Source organism: Hesperophylax consimilis, chromosome 3 (genome assembly GCF_061612785.1).
Source record: "Hesperophylax consimilis isolate HC1 chromosome 3, BYU_Hcon_1.0, whole genome shotgun sequence".
In the NCBI taxonomy this organism is placed as follows: Eukaryota; Metazoa; Arthropoda; class Insecta; order Trichoptera; family Limnephilidae; genus Hesperophylax; species Hesperophylax consimilis.
This window is the reverse complement of record NC_142838.1, coordinates 37,135,803-37,158,886: the sequence shown is the minus strand read 5'-3', so window position 1 is coordinate 37,158,886 and position 23,084 is coordinate 37,135,803. Positions and strand designations below refer to the sequence as shown.

General features: G+C 33.5%; 1 protein-coding gene across 1 annotated transcript; it reads right to left on the bottom strand.

Annotated features, from left to right (window-relative positions):
• Positions 1-3,191: 3,191 nt before the first annotated feature.
• LOC149425417 (myrosinase 1-like) lies at positions 3,192-12,386 on the bottom strand. The gene is made up of 7 exons (XM_089650631.1): positions 12,232-12,386; positions 12,019-12,116; positions 10,728-11,303; positions 9,988-10,082; positions 9,053-9,358; positions 6,794-7,032; positions 3,192-4,260 (listed from the first exon to the last, which is right to left on the bottom strand). The coding sequence occupies exons 1-7, from the start codon at positions 12,270-12,272 to the stop codon at positions 4,146-4,148; spliced, it is 1,470 nt and encodes a 489-aa protein (XP_089506757.1). The 5' UTR covers positions 12,273-12,386; the 3' UTR covers positions 3,192-4,145.
• Between the last annotated feature and the right edge of the window lie 10,698 nt (positions 12,387-23,084).

Here is a 23,084-nt window from a genome sequence, read left to right as displayed (position 1 = left end):
CTGCCCCGGGAACCATTTATTGGAAAACCAAAACCTCCGCCATAAGTCACCGCCTAGGGGTTCGCCACGAGATTTTTTTAACATAAGCACCATGCAGGAGGCCATGAAAAATAAATCCGCAGGGCCAATTTCATCTTTGGGGTTGCTCTGTGGAGGGTCTTTTTATTGAAATTAAGGAGAGGAAGTTCCGGTAAGCAAAAATGTGTGAGTGGTGGGGGGTCAAAGTGTCTAGAAGTGACGGACGTGTGAACCCATCCCTTCCTTTGGTCGAGAGAGTTCGGCTAGAGATGTCAAAATGTTACCTCAACCAGTCTGTCCCGATTCTCATCTGCCGCCAAGACCTAGACAAACCTCACCCTGTGAACCCCTGCTAAATCACCAAACGTAGAGAACTACTTGGAGTGACCTATGGCAGGGGTTTTGGTATCCAATAAGTGGTTCCCGGGGCCGCGGTACCTGTACCCGCATCCTAAATTAAAAATTGTGGTGACCTAGCAGGGATCGAGAAAGGCCGGTTGAGGGAGGCCCTGTGACCTCTCCAGCTCGACTCTCTCGACACATTGCCTTGTACAGCAGCGGGAGGAATGGATTCATCGGCTCGTCTCTCCTAGACACACTGACCCTACTCTTATTATTTTCTAATAAAAATAATAATTAATTAAGACAATTGAAGACAATATTAGCGATTTCTAAACGAAAATCTGAAACAGAAAAATCAGAAAAGGATACGGTCATATCTAGGACTCGAACCCAGGACCCTTGCCTTGCCGGGGCACAGATGTGACCGTATCCTTTTCTGATTTTTCTGTTTCAGATTTTCGTTTAGAAATCGCTAATATTGTCTTCAATAATTAAATATTACAATTTGAGGTTTTACTCAATAAAGTTATTCCAAAAAATAAATAAAAATAATAATGTTTCACCATTAAATGAAGATATAATTTATCTCGACGCCACCTAGTGAGAATTTAAGTATTTAACAATACCTTTCCTACAAACATAAAGTTTTCAGGTGAAAAAATTCAAAACGCAATAATTTTTTAATGAAATACTCGTATTTATTTGGCGGTAAAAAATAATCCGACGTAGCACAGTAGTTCCGTGCAGCTGACCGGCAATCAGAAGGTGCGGGTTCTATTCCCGTCGGCGGTATGTGTGGAGTATTGCTCACTCAGTACTGGATTCCCCGCAATATTTTTTTCAAACCCATGGGAGGGGGGGGGGTTGCTAGAGAATTGAATTTCTGAGAGAAGAATATTCCCCACATTTTTTTCAAGTTCATTGGTAGAGAAATAATAAAATAAAACCCCCACATTGTGATTTTCGGAAAATTTCGATTGATTTTCACATTTTTCGGTAGATTATCTGCGAATATCGTCAGATCCGTAGATTTTCTGTGAATATCGGTAAATTTTTTCAGATATCGGTAGATCTACGAAATAACCAAATATTAGTGGTTGGTTCAAAACATTTGGTGTCATCGATTATTATAGCGCCCTCTATATTCTTAGTTACGAAAGAATTGAATCGTTTTGAGTTGGTTCAATTATTCATCGTGAAGGTAATATTTATTTGCGGTTTCATAAATAAACCACAGATGTCGCTATAAAATTCAATGCTGCCCACTACTTGGCTTCCCTTTGCGGGCTATCAACGGAGGAGCTTACGAACGAAAGTACTACGATAATAGTAAAATGTGGTTTATTTATGAGTACAATATTATACACCCATAAGTTTAGTGTGTCGATCTATACTTCTTCCGGCCATTTTTAACTGAAAATGATAATGCCTTTGACGATAAATTCAAATGTTTCAAACACAGCTAATGTGGACTAGCGACATAAGACCATTCGTGGATATTTTATCATACTTCTACTTTCTAACATTATGTTGGTGGCTATTTCACATTATTTTGAATTGCTTGGTTATCGGTTTTCTTGGGATTTTCAAAATTGTGGCCACTACATTGATTAATTAGATTTCACTGAAGTGAACGATAAAATTATGTCTCTACCACATGGTTATAATCAGAGATGTACTTTATTTCAAATAAATCCATTTCAAATGGAAATGCAAAATGCAAAATGGGTATTTTCCATTTTGCATTTTAAATGCTTTTCTAAAAACCATTTTGCATTTTGCATTTTAAATGCGTTTCTCAATGCATTTTCCATTTTAAATGCTTTTTTGCAACATTCTTCCTACTATCTCCACTCATCTTTTTTTCATAAGCCCCAAATATCAGTCGGTCCTCAACCTCGCTATGAGAGATAATTTACATTTGCCAAGTTGTTCCCTGGTAGGAACCCTGGCAATTGCGTGATACCATTACAAAAAATACTGATTCAAATACTGAACATGGGGCCATGACGCTGTAATATTAAATGTTAGATAGCAGTTTCTATGTTTCTACATTGGCAGCATTTGTCCTGCGCAAATTTTTTGTGGTTCATAATCCGTAGACGTGGCATTTTTTGATTTACCTTCATGTAATATGTTTGTTCTACATTGATGTCCATTATTAAATGACAAAACTGTTTGGCAATTCTATAATTATTTCAATTGTTTGACCTGAGAAACCATTTTGCATTTTCAATGCATTTTGAAAATAGGTATTTTGCATTTTGCATTTGAAATGCTTTTCTAAAAACCATTTTGCATTTTGTATTTTCAAATGGAAAAGTTTTGACCCATTTCCATTTTGCATTTCAAATGGTTTTAGGTACCCATTTTGCACATCTCTGGTTATAGTGTATTCAAAGACAGCTTGGTGTAGAACTGGCAGAGCGATAACGAAAGTATACTTACTCCACATGGGAGTAAGTATAGGCCCTAAGGAAAATAATTTCCCTCAGGGCCTGTCATCTTTAGGAATGCTGTGCGAAGGGTCTTTTGAGGAGACCCGTGTTGTAGGAAGGAGGAAAAACATCGTTCCACAGCCAAGCTGTTGACAGTTGACATGTGACACATTTATGTCAACCGTGTACAAAATGTTGGGCGCACGTTTGGTTTCCCGACTATGCACCGGTACCGACGGGATAAATGAATGTGCTGAAATCGTCCTATATTGTTGAAGTGAACTTTGTACAAAGTTGACCATATAGGCACGATCAAGTAGACCAGCCGGATCAATGCAAGAGTCAGAGCTATAGAGTGTGAGGTAATCGGTTAAACAATAATAGACAAAAGTATTTAATTATATTTTTTATTATCTGTTAATATTATTCAATTTTACAAGTAGGTACTAGTAAACATAAATAGTTTTTTTTTATTAAATTGAGATATCTAGTACGACAAACAATAATCATAACTCAAAGATTAACACAGTCTTTTCATTTCTTACTTTAAATACATTACAAATCCTACCCAACTTTTTAATAACCCATTCTATCACCTTTATACTTATGATGACTGTAAAATGTCTATTATCACAAATTCAATCAAATAAATTATTAAGGGCATAAATAATTATACAAAATAAACGTATTGATATCAATTAATCGAAATAACAACTACATTTTAATAAACCTCCTAAATTATATAATTTTGAAGGAATATTAAAATGAATCCTTCTAAATTGTATATTTTATTTTATAGATGAGCATAATCGACAACTTTTCGATTGTGCTAATTTATAATTGAAATACACGTCGTTACACACAACAACAAAAAAATAATTTTGAAAAATTAGACTAAAATTGACTAGTTAGCTAATTGTGATAAATACTTTGAAACCCTAACTATTTTAATAAAGTATCATAATATAATCAATCAATTTTCTTTAAATAATCACATTTTTTTAAAGTTGTTCAGTAGCAAATGAACAGTTAATTGGGTTCTATGAACTGCAATATTGATTATTAAAATGAATATAAATATATTGGGACAAAAATGTAGAAAATTTTTTCTTATAAATTTTTTCATACCTGATTTTTCAGGTGACTGGGTAACTCATCAATGTGACAATTCAACACACCTTTAAAAATAGATATAAAGTCATGAAATGTGATGAAACCAAAAACTCGGCTAAATAGGTTACGTAGGTTAGGTTTATAGGTTAGTTTTTCATGGATTCAAATGACTTTATATCAGTTTTTAAAAGCGTGTTGAATTGTCATTGTGTTGAGTTATGATGGAATAATTTTTTATAAGTCGATAGCCCGATTGCTGATGACTTCAGCGTAGAATTTGGCTGAATCCTTGGCGGTTCGGGTTCTTTTCGGGTCTGTGTAATCCACGTGGTAAAGTCCAAATCTTTCTCTGCAATAAAAAAAAACAATCTATAAGCATTGTGTTTTCGTGTTATGTGGAAGAGAAACGGGTGAGAGACGGGCGCTTTGATCATCAGACTGTAATATCTGTAGGAATAATATAACTGAGGAAATATCAGAGTTTTTGTCAGACATATAATACAAACAGATTTAAAAAGTATAAGGACCAAGTTTATCTTTTCGTTTAAAACTTTACACGTAAAGGCTACCGTATAATTGGAATAATTCTACAAAACAGAAAACCGCCAAACATTTCACCCACTCATGGTTTGCCTTTTTTAATAATGACTTTTAAATAAATAAAAAAACGAGTTTTAGATAAAAATAAGTGACGTGATAATTATTGTTTGTGTAAGTAAGAAAATCTGTATTTTAGTTTCGTAAAAAGTGGTGTCCATATCTTTACAAAAACCAACGGTAAGCAATTTTAAAAACTTTAACTAGGTTTGCGTTCATTTTTTAATGTTTTTGGTATACACTCAAAAACAGTGAACCCATTTTCAATTGAATGTTAAGCGGGAATACTTGATGTCTTGATATTTTGTGTTTCGACCGCGAGAGTTCCTTCTCTAATTCTTGGAGATAACAATAATACTAAGAGAATTTATGTAACACCATTTTTGTGCGCTTAGAATATCGGAAAAGACAATTTTAAACCATTTTTTTCCCAGACCATTAAAACAACATCAATAATCTATTAAACGTTTTTTATTATTTTTTTAATCTTGATGATTATCCATTGATCCTTAAATAACAAAAAGAAAAACATGTAACGTACATGACCTGGTTCATTTTGTAATCTATAAACGGAATAACCTCAGAAACGCTTTGTTAAATAAAACTAACAATGTTGTTTTCTTGTTTATGATAAATTCGTTTGAAGGAATGTATTGATCAGCTTCTTATCGTGTAATATGTAGAATTTTATGTAAAATGGTAATGATGGATTGTACGACTAAACCATTTGATTTGTAGTACTGTCACGCTACCAATAACCTAGTTACTATATCATTGGTTTATGTTTAAACACATTCTAATGGCGACATTGACTCGGAATTCATTAATAGCAAAGTCGTTCATCATTATAAAATATATTATTACCTTTAGCAACAGAGCAGTTGACCTTATTATAGGGTATTTATTATGTAAACGTAAGAATCATCAGGCATTCTGAATCAATAATTTACATTGATGTGTAACTTAATTAAATATGTTATTAAAATAATCAGATTTTTTATTTATATTTATATTTATAAATGCAAAAAGAAGTATAATTTTAATTAAACTGTCAGTTTATTTACTCCAAATAGAATTAAAATTTTAGCTAGGAGTAAGCCATTGGACCGAAGGAAAATACAGTTCCAGAACGAACATGTTTTGCAAGTGCCATGACATCGATAAATTTGCTGAGATTAATACGTAATTAATAAATATTGTAATAGGGTTGACACTTTAATTAAAAATAATAATTTTGGTATTGGGTTTCTGTCTGTAACTCCGGTTCGATGATCTCTAAAACTAGGATTATCTTGGTATTTTTTCAAAATTGAATCTGAACGTGGAATCAATTTAGGCAAGCAATAAAGTATACGGAGAAAAATTACTGATTTAAAATATTGTTAATTTATTAAAAATCTGGTAAAATTATTTGTGTTCCGGTTAAAAATGGGACTGCAGGCCTTTAACGAATGAATTGACAGAGTTCCTAACAAGGTATTATTTAAAAGCCAATGTTTTATAAGGACGGCGGAACACGTGTTAATTTAAATAATAATATTGATGTACAAGACGAGTGAAAGTGTCTGTCTGCACAGATACTGTATTTCAAAAAGGATGCGATCATTTTCTCCGCGTAGTTATCCAAGTTACTTGATTTATTAATAATTCTGAATTTAAAACATGTATTTCTATCGTAAATTTTTTTTATTGATGTCGTAATTTTTCAAGTTTATTAGCGGTGTTTAGTCGAAAGGTAAATTTCATGTCGTCTCTAAATTTAGAATGTACGTTTTTTTAAGACAATACTTTATGCTTCATAAATACAATTTGAATATCCCGTGATTTTTCAGAGATTCAGAGAGTCTGCGCTCGTTATTAATAAAATGTGAGATTTGCAAATAATATGCAACAGTCAAACATACACTGAGAAAAATAAGATATTAAGAACCACGGTTAAATCAGGATTGCAGGTCTCCTACTAATGTTTTTAGTAAATTTCAAATATATTATTACAATGTCAGGAACACGCGTTCTTTAACGTGTTCCGACATCGTGATAATACATTTGCAGCTTACTAAACGTTTATCAGGAAACCTGTTAATGTTATTCGTTAAAGGCCTGCCATCCCGTTTTTAACCGGACTAACAATAATTTTAGAGATTCAAAATAAATTTGAAATGCTCACTTTTCACCGCGTCCTAGTATAGAAAAAAAAATTAGATGCGACTGGTAGTCAAAATTATGTCGGTTGAACGACTTTACCAATTTATTAATTCAATATTTGATATCAAAAATGAACTCACGAGTATCCAGACATCCATTCGAAGTTGTCCATGAGGCTCCAAGCTGTGTAGGCCGTCACTTTGCTGCCGTTCTCCATGGCGTCCAGCATGGCGTTCAGGTACTGCCGGTAGTAGTCGACCCTGGCGGTGTCGTTGAGACCACTCCAATCCGAATATCCGTTCTCGTAGATAATCACCTCGGGGTTGTCGTACGACTCCTTGATCCAAGTCAACAGCTTTCTAAATCCCCACGGCACGACCTGGAAGATAATCAAAAATTGTCATTCAGAGTTCTAAAGTTAACTCTATATTAGAGTGGTGAGACGTAGTCTTCAGAATTGAAATTCAATTGGCTATAGCCATGTAAGTCCACTAATACTTCCCAACCTTCGTCTCCCTCATCTCCTTTTCCACTTTTTTCAGCCAAATTAGATATGACAATGCCCTTGTGTATATATTGTGCCGTCGACCTCCCCTCTTTGGGGGTGGTTAGACTTTGTCCCTGAGTATGACCAGGGATTTCTCTTCTAATAATGTTTTACCCATAGAAATATCATTGTGTTTTGATTTAGCACTTAATTGACTAGCTTTCTTACTTAAACTAATTTTATTACTCTTATCAAAATAAGTATACTTTTCTAACTTAAATTATTTGGTTTATCGATTACGGAACAATTGTCTCGGCAAGTTTTTGGCCATCAAAATTGTCATGTTCGGTCAAGATTACAGTAATGAATAATACAAACTTATTAACAAATCGAAAAAACGATCTCTTGCAACGTGAATGCAACATGCAATATGAAAAAAAATATTGAAATTATTTATTTATTATAATCGCGTGCGAAATTATGGCAATTTTGGCAGCGGGTGGGTGGCAAACAAAGACGTACATATATTGTGTAACAGAGCGAGAGAGAGAGATAGATTTGACCCGACAATAATATAAATAATAATAATAAGTGTTTTATTATTTTTTTTTGTAATAAATAAAGCCAATTTTGCAATAAAGCCGTAATATCAGTAGCCGAGCGAACTCACAGCTAAGACAGGGCAATATGTCGACAAGAATAGGCAATATACATGAATATCTTGACGGACATAACTTGCCGGGAAGAAATTGTTTGTAAAAGTTGGGATAGTGCTATTTCAAAGGTCTTTTTGAAAGGGGGATTCCGCATATCATCTTCAGATTTCTCGGTCTATATTTTGAGAGGGAGGAAACACAATATCTGGCAATTCGTTTCACAGCCGAGCTGTTGACAGTAGAATGAGTAGAAAAAAGAACTTTGAATGAGATGAGTAGAAAAAAAGACTTGAAATGATGTGAAAAATTTCAACCGAATACAAATATTGGACACACGTTTGGTACGTCTCCCATCTATAAACGGGTGTCGAAGGTATAAGACTCTAATTTTGGAGCACTTTGCGATAATATTGCGGATATCTTTTATCTGTATCTATTAATAAATTAGGTTAAAGATGATGTGAGTAATGATGAAATAACTATTATATTTATAGATGTTGAGGTCAACGTTTTGCACAATATTATTATCTTACATATAACCACATGGAAATTTACAAATATTAAAGGTTACGAAGGTCACTTGGCAACTGGAAAATAACCAGCTTTAATTGCCTTTTTTATTTAAGCATAATATATTAAAAAATCTAAATTAAAAATGAGACAAAACAAAACACACGGAAATTAATTAAGTCTCGATAGCTTAGTGTTTAAAAGCATTGTTGAGACAATGTTGATATATCTTACTGATGTAAGACAGAGATCCTGGTTCGATCCCCAGTTGCGACCGTTACTTTTTTTTATTTTCTGTGTCTTGTCCTGTTTAGTGTTTCGTTTAGATATATTAATATTATCTTTTTTTTCAATATTAAACCTAACCTTCAAAGGTTTTTTCAAAAAAAGACAAGCATTCCAGAGTTACGAATAATCTGAATGATTTTGAAAATCTCTTACTACCATCACACTAAGCGGAAAATTGATTCTGTCACTATGGATTACAGTCGAATAATTGAACTAACGACGCCTGGTTAGAACCTGACGCATTGCCAACCCAGCCTCTGATCGGTCTGCCTTATTTTTTACATTTTATAATTAATTCATTTTCTCATACTTTCGGTCTAAAATCTAAGTGATAACAAATAAAGAAAGGTAGTTGCATCAACAGTTCTTCAAGGCATAAGAAAAGCTGAAAGAACATAGTTGATGACTTCCGTGATGGTTGGAGAGTGAGGATGTAAGAAAACAGAAAAGAAATCTACCTTCAGCCAATTCGAAGAAGCTCCAGCCCAATCCTTATCCTGAGAGGCAACAGTTTGGTGATCATCATCAAAAGAGGGATCTTCGAATACGTCATCAGAAGTAGCAGCTCTGGCCAGCATGGTGGTGTAGTGGTTCAGTCCAAAGAAGTCGTACGTCCCCCTAATGTACTCCACCTCTTCTGGAGTGAAGGAAGGAAGACGAGACGTGCTGTAGCCTTGCTCCAAGCTGCGTGCAGCTATCCTGTCCTTCATCACAGTTGGATAATCTCCCTCTTTGGAGAAAATTGGATGGGCATAAAGTCCAATCTGAAAACCAACAAAAAAAACCTTCAGTCAAAATAAGTTGAACAACATTTGTTACAAAATCTCTAAAAATGCCAATAGTTAGGCGATATAGATTTTCAAAAGCTAAACTGGAACTACTGTAACTAAAATGGCTAACAGTGAAACAGACCTTGAACGCGATGATATTTAAACATAAAATAATAAACAACTTGTTACCAAAATACTTTTTAAACAATTTTTTATAAAATATAGACATAACAAACGGACGTGCAATGAAATTAGGCTACCAAAAATGGACAAAACAATTTACTATACAAAGGAATGCAATATTATAATGCGTTGCCGGAAGCTATAAAGTCTGGATCAATTGATAGATCCAAGCTGGATTGTGGCAACCATATTAATCAAAATAAAATGTAATAAACGTAAATAATGAAATGAGTATGTCAGTCATAATAAATTAGACATTAGTAAACATGGAACACAAATAACATGAAATTTACGTAGTTGAAACAGTTTGTTTTTAATTGTGCATCGTTCATGTTCATGTTCATCTCTATAGATAACCTTGGCAGTTTTATCGGATTGACTTGTGCATTGTCCGTTATATAAGTATGTTTTAGTGATAACCTGGTGATGATAACACTCACTTGAAATTCGCGAATTCTCTCTGCTGCTTCGATATTCTCAGTAGAGTTGTCAAGGGGCTCATACCAATGAGCGCTCAGGGTCATTCCTACTCTGCCTGGAATTATTGAAATGGGAAATTTTGGTTATTTGGACTACAATACAGCAAATAAAAACATAAACAAATACAAAACATCTTCCTTAAAAAATTGTAGCTGATTTCATAAACTTTCTTCAGCTCGTCGAATTAATAAATTCGGCGGTGTGTCTCTCTGTATTTCCCATTCAATGAACTCTAGAACTAGGATTTTATTTGATTTTCAAAATAAGAATTGATTGCGGGAACTATTTAGACAAGCGATTGCAAAGAATTTTTAAATTAATATTTCTATGTTTGAGAATTGTATTTCTTTTATAGAAATTTATTTTTGGGTTATTATGCCATGTTACACTCCTCCTTCTTTCGGACTACGTTACACTGTCCTAAAGAAGGAGTAAATGCAACAAGGCGTAGTAACCCAAAAATAAATACAAATCTCAAATATAGAAATATTAATTTTAAATTTTTGACAGATGTCGTAATTTTTTTTAAATTTACTACACAACGGTGGTCATTCGAATGGTAAATTTCTAGTACAAATACAAAGCAATGTTTTGTTTTCTAATAAATACGTTCAGCTTCACAATACTGCAATTAAAATAAAATCCCGTGTTTTTTCATTGGTACGTGCTAGTTATTATTAATGATGGAATTCCAACTCACCCTTTTGTTCCGCTTTATAGTTATCCTGGTAGAGATGATAAGCCTTGGCGTGGGACTTGAGCAGGGTGTGAGCGCACATATAATCAGCCACTCCTTTGATGTTCACTAGAGGAGCTCGAACATCGGCTCCATAGCCCAACAGGCAGATGTCCTTAGGCTCGTTGAAAGTCAGCCATTCCTTAACTCTGTCTCCGAAAGCGTCAAAAGCAACACCAGCAAAATCTTCAAAGTATTCCACCATGGCTGGGTTAGTCCATCCTCCCAGGTCTTGAAGCTTTTGCGGAAGATCCCAGTGGTAGAGTGTGATCACTGGTCTTATATTGTTTTCGATCAGCTCGTTGATGAGGTTGTTGTAATAGTCCAGGCCGTCTTTGCTGACCTTGTTACCGAAGCCTGATGGTAGGAGGCGAGACCAAGAGATGGAAAAACGGTAGAAGTCAACTCCCAACTCTTTTAGTATCTCCACGTCTCTCTTGTAGTTGTTGTAAGAGTCGCAGGCCAAGTCTCCGTTGCTTCCATCTGCTATTCTATATGCTTTGTTGTGGGTGAGGTGATCCCAGATGCTCTCGCCTTTGTCTGGAAAGGATGAAAAATATTTATTTAAATTTTTTGCACTCATCACCAAAAAATAATACAATTTCTTTATTTCCACAACTATATTTGAATTTAAAACCATTCGGAATATTCTCCAATTTGGTGACGTTTTCTAGGCCATCATTTCAACTTAAAGAAAGAAATGTGACTTTATATATATTTTATTTAAATGGTTAGATTTCATAATTATGTGGAATATTGAAGTCGAGTTCAGACTTAGAAGAAATGAGATGTATAACGGAGGGGAAGTAATTTTAGACAAGGCTTGATATTGAAGAGAGGATATTTGTTTAGAGAGGGATAACCGAAAAAAATATGGTCAAAACTTCCCATTTCTTAGACCACAGAGAGTACAACTTGTTGACTTTAGGAGAGCAAATAAATTAAATTAAAGTAATCATAATTATTTTATTTTATTTCCTTTAGGGGACAGTGTGCATTTGTACAGCTGTATAAACTACTTAAAAACACACACAAAAAAATTAATATGAAAATCATAATTTCTTTTCGTATTTAGTAATTTTTTTAAATTGTTTATACCAGCTCTACCAAAGGCACGTTTAGATTTTAACTATAAGTATCATTTAAAATATTATTTACTAAATAATAATAACAATTGATCGTTAGTGGGGAGTGAACAATTGCACCATTATTACACAAGTGTTTTGGCTCGTAATAAATCAATTCATGAACTCACCGGAAATATTCCATGCTCCTTCAATTTGGTAAGCGGCTGTCGACGCCCCGAATTGAAAATTCTCCGGGAATTTTCGCAAACTCTCTGCAGGCTGTATGCTGGCAAAAGACGAAAAAATTAATACGAAAATCATAAAATCTAAGTAATTTTACCCAATTGGCAAATTTTTATAGTATTGATTGAAATTAATATTTAATATAATGTGAGAGTCACCTAACAAGCACTGCACTAGTCAACAGCAATATTATGACCATCTTGTTCGTTAATCTCTTTGTAACTGTATGAAGAACACGGACCTGCCTCCAAGTTTATATAGTTGTCGCAGATGATTGCCCGAATGGAGATGGTATTATTCGCAACCACGATTTACTTTTCTTAATCAGACTAATGGCTAAATGCTGTGACATCAGAGATGGGATGGACGGTGCCATCTAAAAGGTTTTATTTATTTCGAGAAAGATCCAGAACTTTCCTGAATAATGCATTATAACCTGTATTCCAGACATTTTCAGGGGTGAATAGAATTTCTTCTGTCTTGTTAATGCATTGGGTTAAAAAAAACTTTCATTGATAAGAAAAAATAACTGAAAACTGTTTTCAAATATCTTTCATCCATATACAGGGTTTTTCAATAAGAGGTGTTATTTTGATATTCAATCGTAAAAGATCAATGGTTTCGTTGCTTGTGTGGCACGTAGCGCCGTTTTGTAGAAAATAAACGTTGTCCAGATCAATACCATCCAATTTCGGTCATGAAAAATCATTAACCATCTCTCGATAGCGCAATCCATTCACCGTAACTGTTGCTCCAGCCTCATTTTATTTATTTATTTATTAACGGACATCGTCCAAATTACAAAATAATAACACGAATAAAGTAAAATGAAAAATACAGGCGTGGACAAAGGTACATGAAAGCAAAGACATATGGTAGATATAATATAAGAAAATAAAGTGACAAGTCGAATCAATCATTTTCGAAAAAGTAAGGTCCAATGACTCTGCCGAACCATAAAACGCACCAAACAGTCACACGTTGAAGATAGAGAAGCTTTTCAACAATAACTCTTGTTTTTTCCGAGCCCCAGATGCGACAATTTTGCTTGTTGGCGAAGCTACCGAGGTGGAAATGGGCCTCATCACTCAAGATGATTTGCATTTGATTCACTCAAGTGAATTTTAATGCGTTGTTGAAGCGTGTATCGTTCCATTTTTATTATTGGCGTAGTTTCTACTTGTCAAATGTCAAAAAAAGATAGCTTCAAAAGTAAAATCTACCGAAATAGCGGGCTATTCAAAATAACACCTCTTATTGGAAAACCCTGTACTTCCACTTTCCGTCAATGGAAATTATGGTTTATTTTGTATTTATTACTAATTATTCCCTGCTACGCGTTGCTATGGCTCAGTCTGTCGGTGCAAACAGAGAAACAATAGCGCGTGCTGCTTTCACATTCAACAGATGGCGCTGTTTAAAAAAACATATTTTTACCTATCACAGGTGATATCTATATAATAAAGCTATATAAAAACCCACACGTATTCGAATGCAACGTTGTGTCAAATTTCAAAGCAATCGTTGAAGAACTTTCGGAGATTTAAGGATTTGAACAAACGAACATTAACATTTGTATTTATATCATAGACATATGAATATTAGTAGACCTGCCCTAAGTGATTAAAAGCGTATTATCCCCACTCCCCATACCGGTTCCATTGGAGCCGGCTGTGCTCGCGTATGGCCTCAAGTGAAATTTGAAAACGTGACGTCATCATTCTTGTGCGAACTATGGTCGAGGCATCATCGGTTCATTTTACGAAATAACATGGCAAAATGTTGACTTGTCCTATGAAAACTTGTAAAAATAGATGTGAAAAAGAGAATAAACCCAATTGTCGTATTACATTCCATATATAAGCATTATTTTACTTTATTTTAAGCATATTCACATCGTATAATATAGATCAGTTTTAGAAACATATACTATCACATCGAGAAACGTCTGGACGCGAAACACAAAGCTGATTGGTTGCTGGGAAGTAAATTATGAACATGTATAAAAGTGTCTTAACTAAATACTTAAACGAAATATTTGACTCTGAAAATACAACCGAATTTTTTCGCCGAATTTGGACTTCGCAAATTTGTTCATAACGTGGCGAGTAATTTGCGCTCCCATGTAAAAATGTCTATTCATTCAAAAGCAGGTTTTACTTTTAAGAAGTAAATGGTGATATTATAATGCGAGATGCCTATTTACTGTCAGATGCCTATTTACTGTCAGATTGATTTATTGACGAATCACAGTCAGCCTTACTCCCTTCGTTCTTCAACGGTTGATTTTACCCCTCGCCATTATCTTCTCGTCTATTAATTCCTATGTCTGTGATTTATATACATTTATTTATATAATTCAATTAAACTACTATGTATCTATTTTAAGCAAAGTTTGTGTACTGAAGAGAAACACAGTATACATAATTGTATATTTGAAATATTACGATTAACTAGGAAAGTTACATGGTTATTTTACATGTTATCGATAGTTAAACACAATTATTGGAAATATTGACATGATAATGTTCCATGGTGAAAAATCAAATAGTATAGATACTAAATTAAAAGCTTTAAATTAGGAAGATATACAGGGTGTTAAGAGACGTACTTGACTCACTTTATCCAGTGATTCCTGACATTATTTGGAGTAAAAATTGTACATGAAACCATTGTCTCCGGTGACTTCTTTATGTTTTTTTCGTAAACTGTTTCAAAAAAAATTCTTCCACATGTTTTGTTCATTCAGCCAAGTACCAACCCAACACCTCATTTCAACCCTAGCTCTCCAATTTCTAATGATTTTCTATGTTTTTGTGGAAAAAAAACATTAAAAAGTCACAGGAGACCAAAATTTCATATACATTTTTTACAAAAAGTGTCGGTTGGTTGGTCTCTAGTTATATTCAAACACTTCGGTTGAATTCTGAAGCTGTTTTAAATATTTTCAGACAGAAATAATGTACCTACTATACAATAAATAATGAATCTGCATTGGCTCTTTACAATCTATTGCAATTAATTTGTTAGTTTTAGGACGGGTTGTTTCGGAGAATTTGAACAATTCTTCAAATTAAAAGTTAATTTTCAAGTTCTGTGAAAGATTTTTTCAAGTTCTGTTATTACTTCAGTTCTGTCAAGCAACTACCCTATAATGATATAATAACAGAACTAGAATAGAAAGTACTTTCACAGAACTCGCAAGTGAACTTGAAATTTGATTAATTTTTAGAATTCTCCGAAAAAACCCGTCCTCAGTAATTTCTACATAAAAGGTTCAACGATAAAACGTCATAAGTACATTTTGGAACCAACGATAAAATTACTTATTACAAATCAAAAGGTCTCCACTAAATTTTTCCATAGGTTAAAGAAACACGTGATATTTTATCATGAATGTTCACTCATGGAATTTTTTTGATAAAAATGCATTATCGCATCCAGAACATTTAAAAAATTACCTACCATCCAATTGCACCTCATCTTGTACACATCTACAGCTAAATACGCCATACCATGTTGTGTTCCGCGTTTAACCCTTTCAACTCTTTGCGTAACACAAAACAAAACAAAAACACATTTGTGACGCTATCGATGGGCTCGACCGTGTTAGACGACTAACCGTGTTGACGCTAGACCCACACGTAGGCCTACTTCTACTTAGAACGTATTAAATAATATGCTAGACAGTACACAATTATTGAGTGCCGATTAGCTCACAAGCTAGAATTACTAGTAACTACCCGGCTTTACAAAGTAAAAAAAAATATACTGATTGTTAAGGGACGTATATGACTTACTCAGTGATTTCTGACATTATTTGGAATAAAATGTGCGAATGAAATTTAGGTCTCCGGTGACACTTTTGACTTATTTTTCAACAAAAAACATAAGGTCGATGTGATGGCTTGGGCTATTACTCGTCTGTGACAACATATTGAATTTGTTTTTTTTTCAAATTGTGAATGAAAAAATACTTGTAAATTTATATAAAAAAGTCACTGGAGACCAAAATTTCGTATGCATTTTTTTCTCCAAATAATGTCAGGAATCACAGGTTAAAGTATGCGAGGATGACCCTAGCTGTCCAATACATAAAATTCAATACAATTTTCTGTTTTTAATCTGTTTTTAATTCTGTTTTTTTTTTAAATGTCAATAATTTCAGAAATCACTAGTTAAAGTACATCAAATACGTCCCTTAACACCCAATAGTAATTAAAAAACGCTTATGAATTAATTAAAAAAATACATAACCGGAACATTTGGATTTTAGTAATGCGTTCATCAGAAATAATTCAAAAGTGCGCGTCGAGCAAACCCCCGTTATGAGAGTCTTAAAGACGTAAGTTATTTAAGATTAACAAAAACAGGACCTTACCATTAAAATATTTTATGTAAAACGGTTTTAATATTTTACAAAACGTTTTTCAACTATAAAATAAGCGTATATTTCATTTTTCTGGACGTTCCCTTTAGAAACATTTGTGATTTTAGTAATGCGTTCATCAGAAATAATTAAAATGAACCCCACGGAAAGATCGATTTTATAGGCCTGCTAGGGCAAAGTCGACAGTAAGGGGGTATTTCACTATCTCTGATTATGTTCTGACCAAGCACTAATCCGCGGAATAGTCATTTTTTCGTTTTCACTATATCTGAATAACGCTAACGCTCGGGTTAAGGTTAGATTTGACTAATCAGTGCTCGAACTTCACGTTAGGCGCTATTCCTCGAATCAAAGATGGCGTCATAACATTCCGAGTTTAACAGCTGAGAAGTGAGTCGAATTTTGTAGAATGAATTTGAATGCTTGTATGATCCATCCTGAATTATTTGATTTTGTTCAAAATAAGAAACAATGTATTAATTCGACACGAATCTATCTAAAATGACCTGATAATCAACATAACATAACATAACCAAACAAATGCACACTTCTCGGTGTGCAGACTGTGACGCATGACAGCCGTGGCAGTAGATGGAGTAACTGCAAACATTTTGCGATGTTGCCAGACTATTTCGAGTGTTATCTATCCGGAAGCTAGAAACAATGGTCGCCGTTGAATAACGAAGTTATTCTGATCTTTAAATCCAGCCAACGGATAGCTAGTCAGATATTTAGCCCGACATAGTGAAATACCCCCTTAGTCCGTCCATTACGCCTGGCCGCGCGCCGAGTATTGTTTTTACACGACGTCATCACTTATGTCGTTAAGATTCCCACTTTATTTTAAATATTTGATAGGTAAAATTCTACCACGGGTCTGTCCAATACAGCAGGGCCACGCGTCGCATATTTCTGTGCACGGCTGCTTCACTTACGTTGTTAAGATTATGGCTTTATTTTAGGGTATTATATCGTCTCAAGTGATATTGATAGGTGTCTACAGGGGATTTGGGGCATGCTGATTTCAATTGCTTACTATGCATGAATCCATTAGTTGCAAGGTTTTTGTAATCTTTACTACATGAGTTTATCAAAGTTTGTATTTGTCTGTAATTTGTTTGTAAATAAGTGAATAATTTCCTCATCAATTCATAAAAATCTTTCCATATATTCTTAATCCTGTTATAAGTACCTACACGGAGAAAAATGAGTGTAGCTGATTTATCACAATCCTGTAAAAAATGTGATAATAAATAATAATAATAATATTTGGATGATTTTTAATGCCCCGTTTTTGTGCAAAATCACCTCAGGGGCACTACACATATATAATACATTTTTACAATGATCTACTATGTTATTACTAACTATATATATTTATTATTTATTTAAACGCCATAAAATGGCTTTTACAATACAGTGATTACAGAACAAGTAATGTGTACACAAAAATATTATTGCAAGTGATACAGTTGTTAACAGAAGTGCAGTTAAGCAATACATAATTCAAAGAAATATCTACTAGTGTAGTAATAGTTGAATGAATACTAGGTTTGTATAAGACCTTACATAAATCGAGGTATGAGGTGTTTATGATAATGAATAGTAATTAATATAAAGTAAATTCTATTAGGGCCTAGAATGGTATAATAACAGAGAATGTTTTATTTGAACAGTATATTGATATGTATAGAGATAATATACAGTGCAATACTTACGTAGTAGGTCACTTGAGATTAACACTTAATTAATATTAACTAATTGTTTATTAGCGAAATTTATATACAGGATTTAGGACATAATTGGATATAGCTGGACTTTCTCTCAGGAATGGTATATTCAATTTCAAGATATGATAGCCTAAAAAGGTAAGTTTTAGTTTTGACCTTAATTCTGTTGGACTTGTTAAGGATCTTAGTTCCTGAGGAAGTTTATTACAAGCCTTCGGTCCTGATGTTCTGAAAGCGCGATCACCAAACTTAGTATTTCCATCGGTCTGCCTACAGCTGCTGATGTTGCTGATCTAAGAGTTGACTGCCTCAGACCAGTGTTTTCCGGGACGCAGAGTTCAGAGAAGTAGGGTGGGTCCATTTCATCCATCGAGCACAATTTGTACTTGATTCTTTCATGGCACCTGACCCAATGAAGGTTACGAAGGTGTTCTGAAATGTGCGAATATTTAGAAACCCATTTAGGTTACGAGCCGTGCTGCTGCATTAAACACTGATTGCAGTTTGTCAATTTGATATTTTGGAAGGCTGGTAGAAATGCCGTTGCAGTAATCGAGACGTGCACTACATGAGAGTTGATAAGTAGTTTCTAAGGATAAGGAAGATTTCTTCGGACAGACTTGAGTTGTCTTAGGTGAAAAAAAACTGGTGCTTACAGTTTTGGTGCTACACTATTTATTTGACTTTCAAACAAAAAGTCCGAATCTAAATTGACACCGAGTAGTGTGACTGTTGTTTTTGGGATGATATCGCTGCCGGAAATAGAAATAGGTGAATCGCTTATGAAATGTTGGCATTTGTCTGTGGCAGCCCAGAGAAACTCAGTCTTATATGGATTCAGCTTCAGCTTGTTTGAAGACATCCAACGAGTTATTGCTTCTAGACATTCAGTGCTGGCAGGCCTCTTCCTAATAAAATATTATTACATTCAGAATACATCGGAACACGTGTTCATGCAGCTGCGCTTATCCTGATAAATATAATGACAAAATGCGAAAATATTACACTTTTTTCACATATTTGACGTCTTCGTATTCGTGTTTTACTGATAGTTTGTTAGGATATCTGTCAATTCATTCGTTAAAGGCATGCAGTCCCGTTTTTAACGGGAATACGAATGATTTGACCAGAATTTTAATAAATTACCAATATATTAATTTTCATATCAGCAAGTTTTCCCCGTGTACCAATATTCAGTGGGCTAGAGTGGTAAGGTTGAGAAATACAGTTGCATACAATGTTGATGTTACAACTTAATTTTTTTTATGAATATATTCAGACATACAAAATTTGAATTTTTATGTTTTTTAAATATATATTTTCAGCTACAAAAACATCATTAAAGCCGTATTTTTCAATCTAGCTCAATGAAAAGTCACGGACTGCCAGTGGTACTTACATATTTAAATGCAATACGTGTAACTATTGTGGCTTTATGAACGATATTCAACAATATCGGACTTAAACTAGGCTCAAGGGCGGCTTTACCGGACCAACGTTGAACCGGCGTGCATCAATTGAAAGATGAACGGCGGCTCGGCCTTTTCACTCTAAATCTTCAACACTCGCCAATATAATAACTAAATGTGTTAAATAACATACGCGTAATTACCAATGACATCAAAACTTCGATCCGCTAATGCACATCGTTGCATGTTTTTTTTTGTATTAGGCAATTCACCCTAAAAAGAGTGCTATGTGCCGTTAAAGTTAAGGGAGATGGTTATAATTTTATGGAAAATCTATACGGGAATAGGAAATCTCAAATATTGAAGTCATTCAAGTCTATGAACTTGTATAGAACTGAGAAAATGCGAGAATTGTTGAGAGAAAGCAAATAAGGATTACTAAGGGGAGATTGGTGGGTGATTTTTATAAGTAAAGGATAAATGCCTTTGAAAGATGAATGATTTTTACAATTAAAGAAAACATGATCAAGAGTCTCATTTTCGTTTAGCTAGAGAATCGGCTTTCTCGTTACTCGTTGCATGTTAACAGATGGTTCAACTTGGTAGGCAATAAATGTACTAGTAATATAATAAACTAAGAATATATAACACTACAGCTTGCTTGCGTACGAGATTTCAATTAATATCGCTTTATTTTTTTTAAGTTATTAATTTTTTATTGACCATCGAAAACCAGTAGTTAAATAGCAGCGGCCCTTGAGCGGAATGCGTCCAAGTTAAACATTTATTGCTAATTTAAATTAAATTGCTACTTTGACTAAATTCACCAACAAAATGGTGTGTTATGTTTATTATATTAAATAAAAATGGTGGAATCTGCATACAAGCTGCATTATTGCAGCTTTGTATGACTATTAGGCCGTTCAACTCTATAACAAAATCCCGAAGGAAATTGCTGTAATAGAAAATATTAATAAGTTCAAAAATGAATTAAGAAAATATGTCTATCTCAATTATTAATGTTTCTTTTTTTGTGACTTTATTGAAATATTTAAAGAAAGATTATGTTTGCCAAACAATGTACATGTTTATATGTTTATAAAACTATAAGCACACACGAAGATGTGAGCTAACTTAAGATTAATAAATAAATAAATATATTTTTGTTATTATTAAAATTCTATTATAAAGTGTTCACATTAGGTGATAAAGTACATATTTATAATATTATAATATCTACCTTTTTTTAATTGAAGCTCTTGTATATATATAAATGTGAATAATAAAAACAATATAATTTCGGATTACGATGTGAGTAACATCCTAAAATATAAAATACGTTTTTCTTAATATATTCAGTATATTTATACATGCACCTAATGAATTATATGCCGCCGTTCTTACAAAAGTTAGGGGTATAAGGGTACGCATAAACAGGACAAATTTTCGCGCTTTTTGCTTTTGCTGCGTTCTTTTCCTATAATTATCGGTTCGGCTCGCGGAAAATTTGCCCTGTTTATACGTAGCATTACGTTCAGTATAGTTGCCTTTCAAATATTAGAACGGGGTTTGATTCTCAACTGTGGAATTTATTTTTTTAATGTATTTTGTACGTTTAGGATATATAAATTAATAGATTTAACCTATATGTTTTGAACTTTTATTTCCAAAAATATTTTTAATTTATATCATATTTAACCATTTTATCGGTCTGTGCGAACAGTACAATTTTGGTATTAATGAATTAATATTGTCTGTAAACTTATATAAATTTATTACGTTTAAAAAAAAAACTTTTTTCTTCCATACAAACTAGATTTAAGGCACAAGATCTCTTTTGCAGCCTGGAATTTAATAATACATACCTTAACTTTGGCTTAATATTCGGAAAAAATAAATGGTTTTGAACCACTATCAGTTATTATTTTGAAATTCGTGGTGTTATGACGTTAAGTCCATAAAATAAGAAAAATAAAATAATAAAAAATAAGAAAAATCGTTGTTATTACACGGATATATTACAGTTATTATTATCTAACGCATTTCCTGCGCGTCACGTATAAACTGACCTTAGTACAATTTATCAGCATTACAACGTCATCACTAAATTAAATTAAACGTCACAATATGAACAATAAACAGAGATAATATTAGTATTTAAATTTTTAAATCATATTAAATGAATATTTTTTTTCTTACTGACGGTGACATTGCGTTTGGGTCCCACCCAGGCTTAGTGTGTTCAATTCCTCGGCTGGCTATGTCTTCCCTCACACAACACAAACAACATTTTCCGCTTACTGTGGTGGTAGTAAAAGATTTTCAAATATTGTCAGGTTATTCCTAACCCGGGAATGTTTGTCTTTCATAAAAGATATATACTCGTATACACAAATTGTGTGTTACTAAATAGACGATAAATATTTTTTAGAAAATTTATCTCCTATTTAAAATATTAAAATCGACACAAAGCAAAAATAATTAGTTCTGAATAGTGACCGGATATCTCATCAAAATGACAGTTCAACACACATACAAGAAGTGACATAAAGTCATGAAAAGTGATGAAACAAAAACTAGGTTAAATATTTTCCTATGTAACTCTATATCACTTTTCAAAGGTGTGTTTAATTGTCATTTTGATGTAGGTAATTGTATTTCTTTTTCATGATGTTAAAAGGGTAAAATGGGTAAAAAGTTGACAGCGTTTATTGCTTTAACCTTGAAGATGGAAAAAAAATCGCTGGTGCTTCTTTTCTATGATATACAAAACACAAGAAGGTTGCCGACCAAATTAAATTTTAAAAACCCTGAATTATACAATTTTTGTAAATTTTATATGGCATCAGTTATATCAGAGTTGTCATGAAATGCTATATTTTAAGAAAGTCACACATTAAATAAAATTTATACTACTTATTTACACACAAACTGGCTATAGATAATTGAGAAGTGTGTAGGGTATTCACAAGAAAATCTACGCTGGCGTCGCCGCCGCGCCGACTGCAAAGTTAAAAGTGTCAAAATGTAGGTAGTCATTTTGCGGCCTGCTAACATATTGAAGGTTATTGTGATTTGTTTTTGAGCAATTAAAACATGAGTATTGTTAATTTGTCGAGAATTATTGGTAATCCGGTTAAAAATGGAATTGCAGGCCGTTGCCTGACAATCTTTTAGTAAATTCGTAATAATATCGGAACACGTGTTTGTACACCTGCGTTTGTCTTGATAATAATATATAATGACGAAATGCAAAAAACTTAGGATTTTTATAAACACGTATTCCGACATCGTGATAATATATAGGTATTTTGCTGAAAGTTTATCAGGAAAACTATGAATTCATTAATAACGTTTGCAATAACGTTTCTAACCGTATCACGAATAATTTTACGAGATTCTTAATAAATCAGCAATATTTTTTATCAGTAATATTATATCACTTCCTCCTTCTTTAGACAACATTTCGGACAGCGTTACAG